The sequence below is a fragment of the Aulonocara stuartgranti genome, assembly GCF_965226115.1.
Source record: "Aulonocara stuartgranti genome assembly, chromosome: 2".
NCBI classification, from domain to species: Eukaryota; Metazoa; Chordata; class Actinopteri; order Cichliformes; family Cichlidae; genus Aulonocara; species Aulonocara stuartgranti.
In genome coordinates this window covers 11,253,349-11,269,822 of record NC_138940.1, presented here as the reverse complement: position 1 = coordinate 11,269,822, position 16,474 = coordinate 11,253,349, and the positions used below count along the sequence as shown (strand labels likewise).

Here is a 16,474-nt window from a genome sequence, read left to right as displayed (position 1 = left end):
GCCTCGACCTCTGACATCACCTGTCTTCAGGTATTCTGCTGCGTCTTTGAGGAAAATGTCATCTTTCATCATTTCAGTGGAATTTATTCGTCTTTGTGATGGTTTCACATCTATTGGTCGTCACTTTCTGTATTTTCGTTCAGTTGCTCTTTGGTTGACATTCGAACGCCGAAGTAGGCTGGTTTTATAATTCAGCCACATTCAGGAACAATCAGGCTTTGAATAAACAACATTTCAACAGCATTTCACAGACGTCACCTTTAAGCAGTAAAAAGTGTGCATTTTTCTTTAGTTTTTACACCGATTATTTTAAACTAACACTCAAAACACTCAATAAATTCACCACGATCACAAGCAAGCCTCGTCAGGTGAGGATGAGGAGGGCAGGAAGTGAGAAGTGACCAAGAGAATATGATCCACATTCAAAATAAAAGCCCTGAGAGCCGAAAAGTCAAACAGAGCTTCTGAAAGTGTGATCTGATGCTCTGAACAGAACAAAAGATCAAAACAGAAGAAGCCGTGAAGAAGAAGAACAGAAGCCAGAAAGAGGAAAAATAAGTAAAGAGGAGAAGGAAGAAGAAGAAGAATCCAGGGAGGAACCATTATGAATAAGAAATGAAAGAGAAGAACAAAAAGAAGGGAGAAGAAGAAGGACAAGGAGATTAAAGGGCCGGGAAATGTAGGATAGTTTGGTGTGCTTTTAAACGCTGCACTTCTCCTCTGCTGCTCCGCATCAGCAGCTTTATCATCAACGAGCTCAGATAATTAAAGGTTAGCGAACGTAACGAAGCGGACGGCAGAGCCAAAGACATGAAGCCTGCGCTTTTAGGTTTCATTTAATTTTTATTAGCATGAGAGAAAATATCAGAAGCAGGACGTGACACGGGACGCTTTTAATTCATGAGCTGGTGAGACGCACCTGAATGCAACACCGGCTTCAGTGTGAAGCCGGTCGGGTCAGGCTGTTTAATTTCATATATGTTTATGAGGTGTTTTTAAGACCTCTGGAGGACGCCGGGTTGTCTGCAGGTCGCGAGGAAGCAGGTGAGCTAAAGATCACTTCCTCTCATTTCCTGTTTATTCAGATAAACGCCTTTCTGTCCCACATGTCGAGGAGGAGGACGAGGGACGAGTCCTTCTTCTTTTCATCTTTAAAGGGAACAAAGGCTCTGTGACAGCGCCACAGTGACGCGTCCATTAGTCTACCCACAATGCAACAGTTTCATCATCATCTTCAGACACCAGCAGGATTACATCACAGAGACCTTTTATCTTAAAACTTCATCGCATTCAGAGCGCGACTCGTTTTGTTTCTGTGGAGAGACGACTGTTTGCTGAGAGCTCACGTGAGGTCACGTTAACGTTCCCAAGGGGCTGCACGAGGGGCCGCACGAGGAGCTGAGACTGATGCGAAGGGCCGCACCAAGAACCTTAACTCAGTTCTGCTCATTATTAATCTTATCTTCTTACAGGCTTATTGCCGTGACCCTCTATAACAGTCCCATCTCCTCATGTGACCCCTCGGGAAATTAACCGTCCACACCCGATTTACTCCGAGACTCGAAAAACAACCAAAACGTGACGTCCGTCAAACGCCTACAAAGAGACACAGCCTGACCAAAATCTGACCTGAATCAGAAACATCAAACAGAAAGTAACCACAATGTGTTTCAAAAGGGTACGAAGGAACACAAATGACCAAGATGAGGCACAAAACAATCCCACAGCGATACAACTGGACTAAAAAATGAGACCTGAAATGACCCAAATACACAAAAACAAACAAAATGTGACAAAAAAAAGGACAAAGACGATAAACCTGAGGAACACGTGTCCAAAAATCACCACCAAGTGAAACGACAGCCTGACCCAAATGTGACCAGACGACGAAAAATGAACTAAAACAGACAAAAAGATGCAACCTGAAATGACCACAGACTCTTCTTCCAGCTGCTCCCTTTAGGGGGGGGGCCATAGCGGGTCATCTGCATCTCCTCCCATCCCAGCATCCCCCTCTGCATGTCCTCCTTCACTGCATCCATGAATCTCCTCTGAGCTTTTCCTCTTTTTCTCCTTTCTCCAGTTGACCCATCCTCCCTCCTCTGCACATGTGCAAACAATCTCAACCTCTCTGACTCTGAGCTGTCCCTGTGATGGACACGTTTCTGTTCCCCTCCACGATGCTCACTCCCTGTGAAAATGTGACCTCGGCCTCCGTCTCCAAACCAGACATCACAGCCACAGACGCCAAATCAACCAAAATCTAACGAAAAATTAAACCTAAAGACCAAAATACGGAGTAAAGAGTGAAAATATGCAAAATGATTAGAGTTGTGAAAAAGCAAAAAGGAGATCAAAGTCCTCCCAGGAGCTCTGCAAACACACGAGGACGTGTCATCTGAATTTACACTTACATGATCCTGATCATTTCTGAGCACGCCCCCTTCTCCTTAATCCTGCTTTTCCAAAAGCAGACTAGTTTTAAAGGAAAGATCCAGCAGTGAGCATAATTTTTATTCACCACACAGCAACGAATCATTTACCAGAAAATCCACCGATAAACACGCAGCGTTCACTCTGACGTGAAGCGGAATGAACAATTTATCTCAACTGTCAGCTTCATTCATTTATCTTTGGCCCCACCCCCAGGATTTTGGCACAAACACATGAAACGACCGAAATGCTTAAAAATAACCACAGACAGAGAGAAAGACCAGCGGCTGCTCGCCGAGCTTCTTCTTCTTCTGTTTCTCTTTACCTGGACGTAGTAGGTTCCTTTAGACTGAGCGTACATCATCAAGAAGCAGTAGTCCAGGTTCTGCTTCGTCCTCCACCTGAAGAAGAGGGGGAGGAGTTAATGTGTTAATGCAAGTATACCTGCACCTCTTCTTCTGAGACACACACACACAGTTACTGCACATGCACACACGCCATTGTGACATCATCCATTGGTTAATGGGTTGCTATGGAGCTGTTGCTATGCTGGTGTTTTAAAGTTGGATGTTACGGTCGAAACGAGTGTAAGCGACTTGTAGCTCCGCCCTAAATCACACTCTGCTGTTTCATCCTTTCTCCCCTAAAATCAGCGACTGAGACCAAAAGGAAGACTGACCAGAGGAGTCGCCCCCTGCTGGACATTAGAAAGACTGCACATCCCCTGTCCACATGTACCACGCCTCCCCTCAGAGAGTAAAGCAGGACATCTCCATCGCTGAGCAGAGGTGGAGGGTTACACACACAGATCAGTCTGTTTCTGTTTGAGACTGCTCACAGCCTTGTGGATGTTCTCGAGTAACCACATGTTTTTCAAGTGTATTCTTTGGGCTCTTCTACGGATACAAGCGCCATTTACTTTCACTGTAGTTAAGGAAAGTCAGTTTGGCAAAGCTAAGCAAGTCAAACACGACTGTGTTGGATAAACAACGCTGCAGCCCAGAGGCAAAATATGTAGATGTGATTTTGGAGTGAACCTCTCCTTCTCAAGTACGTGTGGTCTTATAAGTGGCAAAGACAAGGCAGCGTGTATTTGTTTCTTCATGAAAGTCAATTATCCAACGAGAACCACAAAGGTCCACAAAACAACCACAAATGCACAAAAAAGCTACAAAATAGAGAAAAATAAGACAAAGAGGCAAAAACAATGAAAGAATGAAAATAAATGAATGAATGACCAGAGGGGGGGAACTGTTCCCTTAATCGTGGAGCTGATCTCATCGTCTGTTCACCTGTAAAATGCCTGTTTGTGGAATAAAAAACACTGAATGTTTGTGTGTTTACGCTGCTCACACACACTAAACAGGTAACAACTGTCTCTGACACACACAGAGGAAGCACATCCAGCAGGATCAAGGTTGTAGCTCTGCAGGTTTCCATCGACGCCTTCGGCCCGCAAGGTGGGAAAGAGAGCGCGCCGCGAGTTTCAGGCGCTCGCAGAAACAGAACAAAGCAATCAGCGGTGAACTGAATCGGTGTGTTCACAGACGAGGTTTGCTAAACACACAGCTCGATATTTACAGAGCGAGCGCTCAGCTGTTTGAGGTGTCAGAGCTCAGAGGGTTCCTGCTGCTGCATGCGAGTTTACCGCCGTCTGTTTAATGCTCGATAAGTTCTCAGGAAAAAAGAGAAATCGATAATGAATTCTTTATTTTAACAGGGAAGTCACTAAAATCTGATTCATAACTTATACACTGGTAACGGTTTATATGTTGACACTTCATCAGAACAGGGCGGAGTGATCAGTCTGCATCCACAGACCGTGTGACCATCACACAGATACAGACACCTGCTAATCAGAGCTCAGTGATGATGTCATTAAAAATGCTCCAACAGTAACAACTTACTAGTTACTGTTACGTCTCTCTAATCACCTTTTTCTGAGCCTCAAAGACAAAGGTTAGAAATCAAACCAAAGGACTTGTTTTCTTCTTCTTCTAACTTCTCCCTTTAGGGGTCGCCACAGTAGATCATCCCAGCATGCTCCTCTGTCACGCCAACCCTTTGCATGTCCTGTTTCACCACATCCACAAATCTTCTCTGAGCTCTTCCTTCTGCCTCGCAGCTCCATCTTTAACACCATCCCTCCTCTGCACACATGCAAACTTCCATCCTGAGCTGTCCCTCCCAACAAAACTCTCCAGCTCGGCCTTCTGTCCTTTTGGCAGTGCCGCCGTCTCCAAACATGGATTACTATTCAGATTTGGACATTTTAACATGTTGTTTTCGTTCTTTCAGTGATATAGTTTGATGCTTGAGGGTAAAACAGAAGTGAGGTTTTATGTTAGTGCGTTTAACTTTTTTGTGTCATTAAACATATAAAAGCAGAAGGATGGTGCAAACAAACGAGGTCAGATTTGTCCAGAAGCATAAAAGCTCCTCATGTGTCCATCCACACTGACCAGTGGAGGTCTGCAGCTTTGTGCAGTGAGCAGGAGCACATGATCATAGTGCCAGAAAAACATCCCACACATCTCAGGGTCAAAATAAAAAAAAAAAAGCATTAAAAGATGCAATTTGTTGAAGGGGTTTGTGCAGCATGTGATAAACACATGAGGTGCCACTCCTTCAGTTAAGAAAACCCATCCACGCCTCCATTTTCTCTTTATTGCGCCATAAAAAAACGATCCACGCTCATCTCCTCACGCGGCACTTTAAAGGCTTATTTTTACTGTTGGGAGTCAATAGACTTTTTATAATCCCACCGAGGTCTAAGAAACAATCCTGGGAAAAAGAGGCTTTTATAGCAAAACAGTAAAGTTAACACAGAGGCTTTCTTGTCTCGCACTCCCTCGCGGCGATCGGCGAGGCGATTTAAGGCGACAGGGAGAGTCAGCTGGTTCTACACGCAAAGACTCGAGTGTTTCCCAATAAAACAGAAACGATTCTCTGGCAGCTTCTTTCACAAAAACAGCAGCAGCGTGACCAAAGAGGCATCACTGCACTTTCACAGTGCTTCCACGCTGCGTTCAGTCAAAAAGGCCAAACACACAGCTTCTGAGCAGAGACGTCATTCATGCTTAACATCCTTTAAACGTCAAACCGTAGAAGCTCACGTCACTGAGATTATTCTAAAACAAACACGACAGACAAATTAAAAACTAAAAAAACAAACTTAATGACGCCTTATTGCAGCTATAATCACTTATGATCACATATTTACAGCTAAGCGTTAATCATGTTTACTCTTTACTATAAATTCTCCTGTGAGAATGTAACAATATTACAGCTCAGGTTATTATATTATTATTGTTATCAGTTTACACACTAGGGGCCAGCAGTCTCAGAGCTCCAACAAGCTTCAACAAGTTCTTATGTGAGTAAGAAAAACTGAAGTTTGTGCTGTGTTCTTGAATCAGCATCATGACCATGTCAACTCCTCTAAAGCAGGGATGGAGAACTCCAGGCCTCGAGGGCCGGAGTCCTGCAGGTTTTAGATGTGTCCTTGATCCAACACAGCTGATTTAAATGGCTAAATTACCTCAGCATGTCCTCAAGTTCTCCAGAGGCCTGGAAATGAACTACTCATTGGATTCAGGTGTGTTGACCCAGAGTGAGATCTAAAACCTGCAGGACACCGGCCCTCGAGGCCTGGAGTTTCCCACTGCTGCTCTAAAGGACTTCCTTAAACCTGACCTGTGGTCATGTTTATTTATGTATTTGAACTTTATTGGTAACTGCTGCATTTCAACACAAAGATCTGGACTTTCTCTTCCTTACACTTTCCAAACAGAAGTGTGCAGTCATGCACGATGCCAGACTCGTGCTGAGCAGCTGTGGTGTTCATGGTCAGAGTGATGTCACAACATCTGCTTGAATTGAAAGAGACGATACAGATACTCTGCCAGTCAGCCACGATAGCTCATGTAACATCGTCTCATATCTTGTTGAATTCAATTGTTTAAATCCACAAACACGAGCAGCACAGCTCAGCTGGTCAAAGCCTGATCACAAAGAAAATGGAGCTCATAGTTGAAACGATTGTCACTGATTTATAAGCGATTCCTTTTCCCACGCGGCACCGCTAATACCAACCTTAAGGTTCCCATAACTGCTGAATCCTTGTTAACTCTTCTTCACTTTTACTTGAGTAAAGAAGTTAAATCAGTGCTTTAACTTTAACTGGAGCATTTTTAACACATTTATTGCTGCTTCGACTTAAGTGATCATCGTGAGTGTTTTTGCCACCTCTGCTGTGATTTTTGTTCCTTCTCGTTCTGCATCCTTGTTTATAATCGTGGATGTTTGAGAAGTTCAGAAGTAAAAACACAACTTCCAGGTGTTCTTTTTTTCACGAAGCAAGAGAAACAACAGCATTTATCCGCTGCTTTCTATTAATAAAAGGTTTCTTATCGAATGCATGAATGATTGTCCTTCATTTGAAGAACATAAGTGGACAAGACAATGCAGTTTTTGTTTCCTTCTTCATGAAAGTCAATCATCCCATGACAAGCACAAAGTGTCAGGAGTGGTGACGTGAAGAAGACCCGAATGCAGGACAATGAGGCAGCTGACATGAAGATAAACACATTTTTATGACCAAAGAAAAACACCCAACAACCAGAATACTGAATACAAGTCCACAAATACACACAAGGAGCTAAACTGGGGAACGAAACAAAGATGGACAAAACAGAAGGGAAGGAAAACTGAGAAAGACTGTGGAGACTAATGACAGTAAAATTAAAGAAAATTATATCATAGACTAGAAGTCATCTTAAGAACAACAATAACGTTACCAGAGTCACAACTTCAACTATTAAAACAGCAGAAAAATCCAAAAGGAAACTAAACGCCAACATTATAAACCCACAGTCCAAAACTCAAAAGTTATACAAAGGGCGAAAAAACAAGTTTTAATAGCATCAAAAGCCCACAAAAAACTAAAGCAGTGATAAAGAGAAACAAAATCACTACAAAGACACACAGAAAGACCAAAAAATACACAAAATATCCACAAAAACAAACAACAACAAAGAACCATGAAAGAAGCACAGAAGACATGGAAACAACATAAAACAACCATGAAAGCACCACAAAAACAGACCCATCAGCTTCATACTGTACAAAGTATTTTCACTGTTGCATTGATTGGATGTAATCAGAGTTTTTCTGAATTAAAACAGGCCTCTTAACCTTAAAAGCTCCTGTGTGCGTCTAAATGGAACCATAAATATGATCAAATAAAGGTGCCTTTATTGTGAGCGCACAGGTGGAGTGTTCTGGGAGATGAACTGAATGAACAGCGGTTAGCTCGCGAGGGTGGCCGCCTGACTCGCGTCACCATCTTCCTCTCACACCGAGAGCATCGGGCCTTCGGCGGGAACCAAATTACGGCGGCTATATGCTCGCATGCAAACTGCGTTAAAAAGGAAGAGTCAGCGCAGACGTGTTCGTCTTTTGCTCGCTCAGACTCTGAAGTGTTTAAGGAGCAGACAAGTTCTGCATATTAAAGTCCATTTTCTCCGAATCATTAAGTTTTCAGACTGATGTAGTCCCTTCCTGACAGCCGTTCGTCTCACTTAAACTCTGAAGAGCGTGGACACAAATCCATCACAGCTGATGTATTAGCTTCTGTTTGCAGGAACGTTTCACTTTGCGAACTAATTGCTCCCATGATGCTTTAGGGTAGAGGCTGGGCTGATGTGGTAAATCTGTACACTTCTCTAGTGGTGCACAGGTGAACAAACTAATTTCAAACACCTAAAACCAAGAACTCAAACCACACAAAACAGGTTTTCGTAGCTAAAGCTAACAAAATGTAAACCTATCCTTGTGATTTGTAATATGTTAAGTTAAGTTTTTGGTACCTAAACTTAACCAGTGACTGAAAGAAAAAAGTTAATTTGCAAAAAACAAAACTAGATGCAAAACATGAAGGCCCAAATCTGGATGCTAGCCATGCAGGAGGATGCCCAGAAAGGAAACAACAGGTGGCATGAAGACGACCAGTGGTGTAATATAACATAGTCTAACTTTACTAAAGCACAGTTTAAATGTACTTGTAGTATTTATTACTTTTCATTCTACTAGTATAAGTCACTGTCCTAATATAGATAAACCTTCCCAGCAGACGTTTAGTACCTAAAATCATCACCAGCTGACATATACATTACTGAAGCCGTAGTTCTGATTATAGATTATATGAATATGAATTTAACTTAAGAGTTTTGTAATATTTGTTTCACATATTTGGTCTTTAACTCGCGCCACCACCACAGAACTCTTATTTCATCTCGTCGTTACTGAATCTAAAAACCTGTTTTTGTGTTTGTGTGTTTGGATTTCAGGTGTTGTGACTCCATGTTTGATGAAAATGACAGCAGTCTATCTCTCTGAGCTCCAACAGCTGGCAAACTAAATCAACTCGTTCCTGTTGTTTGAAGAACAAGTGCATCACTCAGCCCAGGTCTCAGCTCTTCTCATCAGTTAAGACTTGCAGCCCAGGTTCTGTCTGACAGATTTTCCTTCTGCATCGCATCTCTGAAAGCGGATATTTTCTAGGAAAGAACTGAAGATGATGTCTGCAGACAGAACGAAATCACAAAATCAGAAGATCTCCTGGTCTCTCTCTGAGATGAGTCCCAAAAGGGAAGAAGAACGCTGTTTCTTCGTCTTCCTCTGCAGAGATGTTACAGTCAGCTACCCGTCGCCGCCGTTTTCACACCAACTCGCTCCAGAGCGTGTGTCACAGAGAAAACGACTCCACAAGCTTCAGATTTCAGTTTCTTCAGAGGCGGTGAATGAAAATAGCTCATCAGCACACAGACAGTGAAGAAGAGGATGAGGTGTTTCTTTTTTTCCTTCTCCCTTCCAATCATCTTTTCTACCTCCCTCCCTGTCGAGTGTTACCACAGGAACGGGGCCAAGGGGCGGAGCAGCAGTTCATTAAATAAAACGATGTCACTTCGAGCTGTGTGTGTGTTTCCTTTTAAGATGGCTCTCTCAAGGAGACAGGAAGGCGAGAGGACCAACTTAAGTGTGTGTGTGTGTTCAGTATGTGTGTGTGTGTCTGGTTAGGTTGCTCAGAGACTCATGAATTAGCCACGACAGGCTGACAGATGCCTGGGGAGATGTTAAACACATGCACACACAGACACAGACACACACACACACACACACACACACTGACTGACATGCATGCATAAATACAAATGATTAGAGACACCCACCAGTACCAGCTTTCTCTCATTGCTGGAGCTCATAAATCACATACAAACGCACACCTGATTGGACTGTAAAGTTGACTATGTGGACTTGCACACCTATCTTTGTGGGGACCCTTGTGTGAGGACATTGCTGAGATCCGAGGACAGATTTTTTTAGAAGCAGGATCTCTACAGTCTTTGGTAGATGAGAATTCTCCAAACTGATTTCTATTCAGGATTTACTGAGTGTTGTATCCATTTATATAACATGCCTCTATTAATGAAATCCAGAAACAGCGTTATTTATATGACCTGATCCAGATGCTCTAAATATGTCTGGTTTTCAAGAGTCCACATCTACTTAAAGAAAGTTGTGGAACACGTGCACACACACACACTCGTTTTCATATCTTAGTGAGGACATCTCTTTGAAACAATGCTTTCCCTAGTCGCTTACCCTAACCCTAACCATAAAAAATTAATGCCTAACCCTAACCCTTACCCTAAACCTAACCATAACCTATTTGAAACCCTGACACTAAAACCACATTCTGAGCCTCAAAAATGGCTTCAAACTCGTGTGGACGGGCATTTTGTTCCCTTAAGGGCTGTTGGTCCCCACAAGTATTGTAGCATGCCAATTTTCTGTCCTCACAAAGATGTCTAAACATGTACAAAGATATACACACACACACACACACACACACACACACACACACACACACGTTTGCTGACCTGACTCTCTCCTTTGGGTCTCCGAAGGACTCTCGGAGTCGGGAGAAGTCGGGGTAGAAGTGGACCGACGGAGAGATGACCTCCAACAGACCCGACTGAATCTCTGCTGGAAAACTGAGAAACAAACGATCAATGTTCACACCAAACCATGAGCTCCCTCTATGACAGGAGTAGGCAACTCCAGGCCTCAAGAGTCAGCGTCCTGCAAGTTTTACATGTGCCCTTGATCCAACACGGCTGATTGAAATTGCTAAACTACCTCCTCAACATGTCTTGGAGTTCTCCAGAGTCCTGGTAATGAACTAATCATTTGACCCAGGGTGATATCTAAAACCTGCCGGACACCAGCACTTGAGGCCTGGAGTTGCCCGCCCCTGCTCACAAGCTAAGGACAGAAGAATAAAACAAACATGCACATACATAAAGCTGTTCGGTGTTCACATTCACAACTCTACACAGAAACCAAGATTCCCTGAAGTCAGCTATTGGGCCAAGCCTGACACAAATAGGTTCGTATGGGATATAAATTCATGTTGCTCTGTGTTCACTAGGCCAAGCTAACATGACATGGTCAGCAGTTTGGAGGTGCTCCACAAATACAAAGTCAACACATTCCAATATGTTTGTTTGTTTGCAGTTTTTGACTTAATAATGCAGTCAAGCTTGTTGACACGACTGATTGTGGGCTGTGTGCGCTATAATTTACTGTCATGAGGCAACAACTCATTCACACACGACAAAGATTTATTTATACAAACTGTAACTTGTCCACTGTGAACAGTGACTTGATCCCACAATACAATAAGTTCACATATTTGAATTTCAATATATAAATATTCATGATGATATGTAGTGTTTCACTAATAAACACTAATCCAGAAGATTAATATTAATCAGCATATCAATCTGTTATATTTTATTTTCAGAAAATTAGGAAAGCGGCGTTTAAATCCAGCCTGATGTCGTCTTATACATGCAGGAATAGTTCCAATCCCAGTCTACTTAACAGTGGTATTGTTATCTCAGCTGAAAATGTCCATAAAAGGGACGACACACACACTCATGTTGGCTGCAGTAGTAACAACATCCTGTCATGCAGGTTGACTTACAGGCGCTTCAGGTTGTCTGCTACACTGCTGGCGTACTGTTGGTCAGCCTGAAAACACAGAAAAGCAGTTTAAGTCTTGATGTGAAACTCACAGCTTCGAAGCATCAGATGACTCATCAAGAGTGATGAAGTCAAGAATTCATCCATATAAGCTGCACTACACGCTCAAGTTACTTTAAGGTAAAGACTTTATGAATTTAGAGAGAAACCCAAACAGAGAAGCACTTCTGGGGTAAGAAGGATCTGAGAGGAGCAGCCATCTGCCAGGACCGATTTGGGGTGAAGAGACAAAGGAGAGAGAAAGGAACAAAATACACACTATTTATTGATGTGCATCAGTGGCATATAAACACTTGGATGGTGGAAGGAGGAAGTTAAAAGTGCTCATACATCATAGGCAGGCTCCAGCAGCCTGAGCTTATAGCAATTTAAATAAGATCCAGTCCTAACTGTAAACTGTTGTGAAAATCAAGGTTTGAGCCCTTAAATCCCAACTGGGAGGTGTGATAGCTGAAGGCTCTGCCTCCCATTCTACCTTCACAAACTCTAGAAACCACAAGTGAGCCTGCAGCCTGAGAGGGAAGTGCTCTTTCAAGACAATAAGAGAAACAGTGGGGCATGATTATTCAGGTTTTTGTACATGAAAAGAAATATTTTCCTTTAAGAAAGATTTCATATCCAAGTGCTGTTCATTCTCTTCACTGCCCTATAATAAGGGCATAAAAGCTCAGTTCCATGCACTGCTGCAAGTGTCTCTCTCTCCCAGTCATTAATGCAGAATGGGTCCAAACAGTAAAGGTTACCATTTAATGAAACCATGGAGAGTAAAAACACAGCATCACTTCGAAATAGTTAGTCAGTTATTTCATAATGAGGCGCACCATGAAATTAATTTAATAGCTTAATTGTTGATGTATTTGCATGTTTAAAGTGAGGTAATTTACACTAAAAGAGCTCAATTTAAAGAAGTAGACAGCAAATTGAGAAAACTATAAACAGCAGGAGTCATAATAAGTCTAGTGTTTGGTGTCTCTGCAGTTTCGTGTGATTTTGTAGTCTAGTTATCGCTCTGTGGTCTTCAGGCCTGTCTCTTCGTGGCTGTTTAACATCTGTTTACAGCAACTGCTCACATGTGTGAAGTAACTGTGCATCACTGTACAGCTGTTTTATGTTGTTTAGCATTTCTCTGCAGCCACTGTGTTAACAGGCGGCACCGAAACACTTTTCCTGTCTTGCAGAATCATGCTCAAGTTCTCACTTTTTCTTGTTGTGCACAATAACACACAAATGCACACACTAAGTGTGCATTTGAATGTTCACAAATACACACGGGAGGCTGAGGTCATCTCAATATTTTAGTTTTTTCCTAAAACACACACACACACACACACACACACACACACGCACACACACACACACACTTGTTCAAGCTCAAACATCAACAAGTTAAGAAATCGGTAACATCAGAGCTCGGCCCAATCAGGGCACAGATGGACTCCCTGTGGGACCCAATCATCTGGCTCTGAAGGTCACAGCACGGTCACATGTATTTCCAGCGCGCTTTTCCGAGAGTTTGTGGTTTGTTTTGGCATCCTGGAGGTGCCAGCTGGGTGGAGCTTACCGCATGCTCAGTGTTAACGAGAAGCAGACGCCATTAGAGCCTCTCGCTGATGAAACAAACACTAAAAGTATGACACATATTTTTATAGGACCATATTTTATTAGAAAATGAAAGGGAAAACTTCTCCACTATAAGAGAGGCAGGAAGGGCTTGTTAAATCGATGTCACTGACATGGAGCCCACAAAGTCTGAAATAAAAACTGGGCTGATTAGAGAACGAGACTCAGGTGGACAGTCACAGGAAACCACGACAGAGAGCTGATCTTTAAAGGTGAACAGAAAACAACCACAGCATACTAATACTACAGGAATCTGAACAATTAGCAAGAAGTACGACACAAGGAAACTGTACTTATCACAAGAAACCCTAACCAAAGGATCCATAACTCATAAGAAAAGATTAATAATAAAGAAATCAAAACAGGAAATCCAAACTCAGCCTAACAACAATCCAAAAAAGAGGAGTAGAAACCAGGAATCCCAAAGTGACTCAAAACCCTGGGACCACAATCAAGAGACCATGACATAATTATGCAATTTTCCAAATTTTGTTGGTATAAATGTTCTGGTTTACAGCCGACTGCTGTGTCTTTTCCATGTTTATCATAGTGGCCTAGGAGCCTAGTCATGACACCATTAACTGTTATCGTACATTAAATTGTAGTCACTTTAAATGGTAAAGAAAACACCACAGACTCTGATCTCTGACGCTGAAGCTAGAGGATCTTTTCATCTCTTCTCAGCCGTCTCTCTTGTATTACCTTTCAGCCCTATTCTGAGTCAGGTGACAGAGGAGATGATTGCAGACCTGTTCGTGTGAAATAAAGGATGTGTGGTGGATCTGTCGGGGGCCGGGACACCAGGTTGGGCTGTGTCACATGCTCCTCTGCATTTTGAATGGAACATGCTTTGGTCATGCAATATTCATGTTACACTTCTTTAAAAGCTTTAAGTACTTTCGTTCCTTGTTCGTCTGCATAAACAAACCCTGCTGAGACGCCATGTGACGAGTTTATCCGAAACCCAAAACCCCGAACCTGAACAAAAGTTAAATTAAAGCCAAGTTTTTAATTTTAATTTCAGCCTGAATCCAGCAAGTAAAGCTGAAATCTGTGACTATGAGATAAAAACAAAAACATTGAGAGGATTTTAAATATTATATCAGCCTGGAGGAAAAACAAACACAAGCATCCAAATTAAAAACAGATAGAAATTAAATTGCAGAACAGAAAGTAAAGGAAAAATAGCAAGATGGAAACAGCAGAGCAGAGAAATGTAGCTGGCTCTGAAACTGATCTGAGTTTATAAACCAGGGAGTCTTCAGCGGCAGCTTATAAACTCTCCAGTCAGTCTACTGCAGTAGATGCTTGCACAACTTTGAGCTTTAGTCTCGGTACAGTGTCCTCTACCAACTCAAAGCTAGAGGTGTTTTTGTCCCAAAGAAATTTACATGCCAAACACTTTGCCTCTGGGGCTCTATTCTGCTTCCAGTATTAACTATTGTTAGCTTAAAAGTAGACGACAGCTGTATGCAAAAATGATAAAATATATTTTTCCCAGTTGTAGGTACAAGGCAGGGATAACTCTTCTTTTGTTGTGCCAACTGAACCACTGGCTCCATCTATAAACCACTGCCTTTATACAACTGAAAGTCTTCTTGCAACCACAGGTGTCGCCCCCTGTTGGCCAGTAAAATGAATAAAGATTTAGGACACTTCCTAGTTGGTTTCATGTTTTAACATCTGTAATCTACACAGTCTCTGGCTGATATGCATGAATTGAAAGCTATCTCATGGAACTGAAAGTGCCAATTCATCCAAACCCCCCCTGGTCATTTATAAATTAGTTTAGCTAACATGCAAGATAGCCAAGTTATAAAGCTAGCCCTAACTTGATGTCCATGTGACCTTTGTATAGTATATACACTGCTCTCTAAGTTGTTGTACAACTTACATGATAGACAGCACATTCAGACCAACATAGCATTAATCTGACTCTTGCTCATGCAAACAACAGATTGATGGCTGGAAGTCGCATAATGGGTGCAGTTAATAATGATGGTTTTCTAGAAGTTACAGTGAGCTCCTTTAAAGAGATTATCACTACTAATGGGCTTTCAGGTGAATTTGAAGAGATGCCATAAAGTACTGTGAGATTAACCAACACAGTATTGGATTGGATTTGCACAAATGAGATTTGACAAAACAGTAAGAAGAGATATGAACTGAACTAACATGAGATGAGAAGCTGTGAGTGGGAACAAACAAAGACAGTATAAACTGTGACCTTCATCACTGTAAAGACACAAACACACTGACTTTATTTATTAAAAGAGCATACAGCATACACATTTCGCAGATTGACTTTAATGATCTAATGTGTGAGCGCGTGCTCACACACACACACACAACATCATTGCTTTACCTCCCTTGGGCAATTAGAGGTTACCATTAGCATGGAAGCTAAACACGGAGAATCACTGACATTATCGGTGTGTGTGTGTGTGTGTGTGTGTGTGTGTGTGAGGTTCATTAGCTAAACCACTGGCCTTTAGAAACCATGCAAGGAAGCTCACGCATCAACACACACTCACTCTGATGGCCAATTATCCACGCACGTGTTTCCATCACTTCAGAGGACATCACTTGGACTTAGATTCTTTCTCAGAGAATGAACTGAACATAATCAAATCAATTCTGTATTTGATTTTCTTTTAATATCATCGCTGTAATTGAGGTTGGGAGGTAGTGCAGTAAAGTAATGGGTGTGGCAACACAGTTTTTGATGCGCAACAAAGGTACAACCAGCCAGTGTATAATTCAAACATACTGCAGTTATAGCACGCAACCAAATCTAGCCTTTAGCTTTACCCGAAGATCACTTCATGTTTTTAACAAAAAACACAGCACAACAGGACAGAGGTTTTAGTGCCAAGGCAGGAAGTCAACATATGCTTAGACATACATATTAACATTTGTAGCACCTCAAGTGGCCACTACGGGAACTGCAGTTCTTGATGTTGTGTTCAATCAGTTCTTCAGTGCTGGGACGTTGCTGCTTGGGTCTATAATAGTACCTATTTCACATAAACCTTTAAAGGATAAAGATTTAACTTATGGGGACTTTCGGTCACATTAAGGAAGACAAGTCCCTAAAGTGTGATTGTGATTAGGATGCAGGTCCCCACAATGTTAGTTATACAAGTTCACACACACTGACCTCGGCAATGAGGACCACGATGACGCAGTCGTCTTTCTCGGCGGCGCTGAGCTCTGACATCAGAGAGGTGAGCGTGTCGGTCAGATAGGAGTGGACCTCCCTCTTCACACTGGGAACCCCCATCACTATGGAGACTACACACACACACAC

At 42.3% G+C, this 16,474-nt stretch overlaps 1 protein-coding gene across 1 annotated transcript in view; it reads right to left on the bottom strand.

Annotated features, from left to right (window-relative positions):
* Positions 1 to 16,474, bottom strand: part of mgat4b (alpha-1,3-mannosyl-glycoprotein 4-beta-N-acetylglucosaminyltransferase B) — a 120,246-nt gene that overhangs the window by 35,492 nt on the left and 68,280 nt on the right. The window contains exons 4-7 of the mRNA XM_082551237.1: positions 16,325 to 16,458; positions 11,486 to 11,532; positions 10,377 to 10,490; positions 2,759 to 2,834 (exon numbers count right to left, since the gene is read on the bottom strand). Coding sequence (XP_082407363.1) covers positions 2,759 to 2,834; positions 10,377 to 10,490; positions 11,486 to 11,532; positions 16,325 to 16,458 — 371 coding nt within the window. The remainder of the gene's footprint in view (positions 1 to 2,758; positions 2,835 to 10,376; positions 10,491 to 11,485; positions 11,533 to 16,324; positions 16,459 to 16,474) is intronic.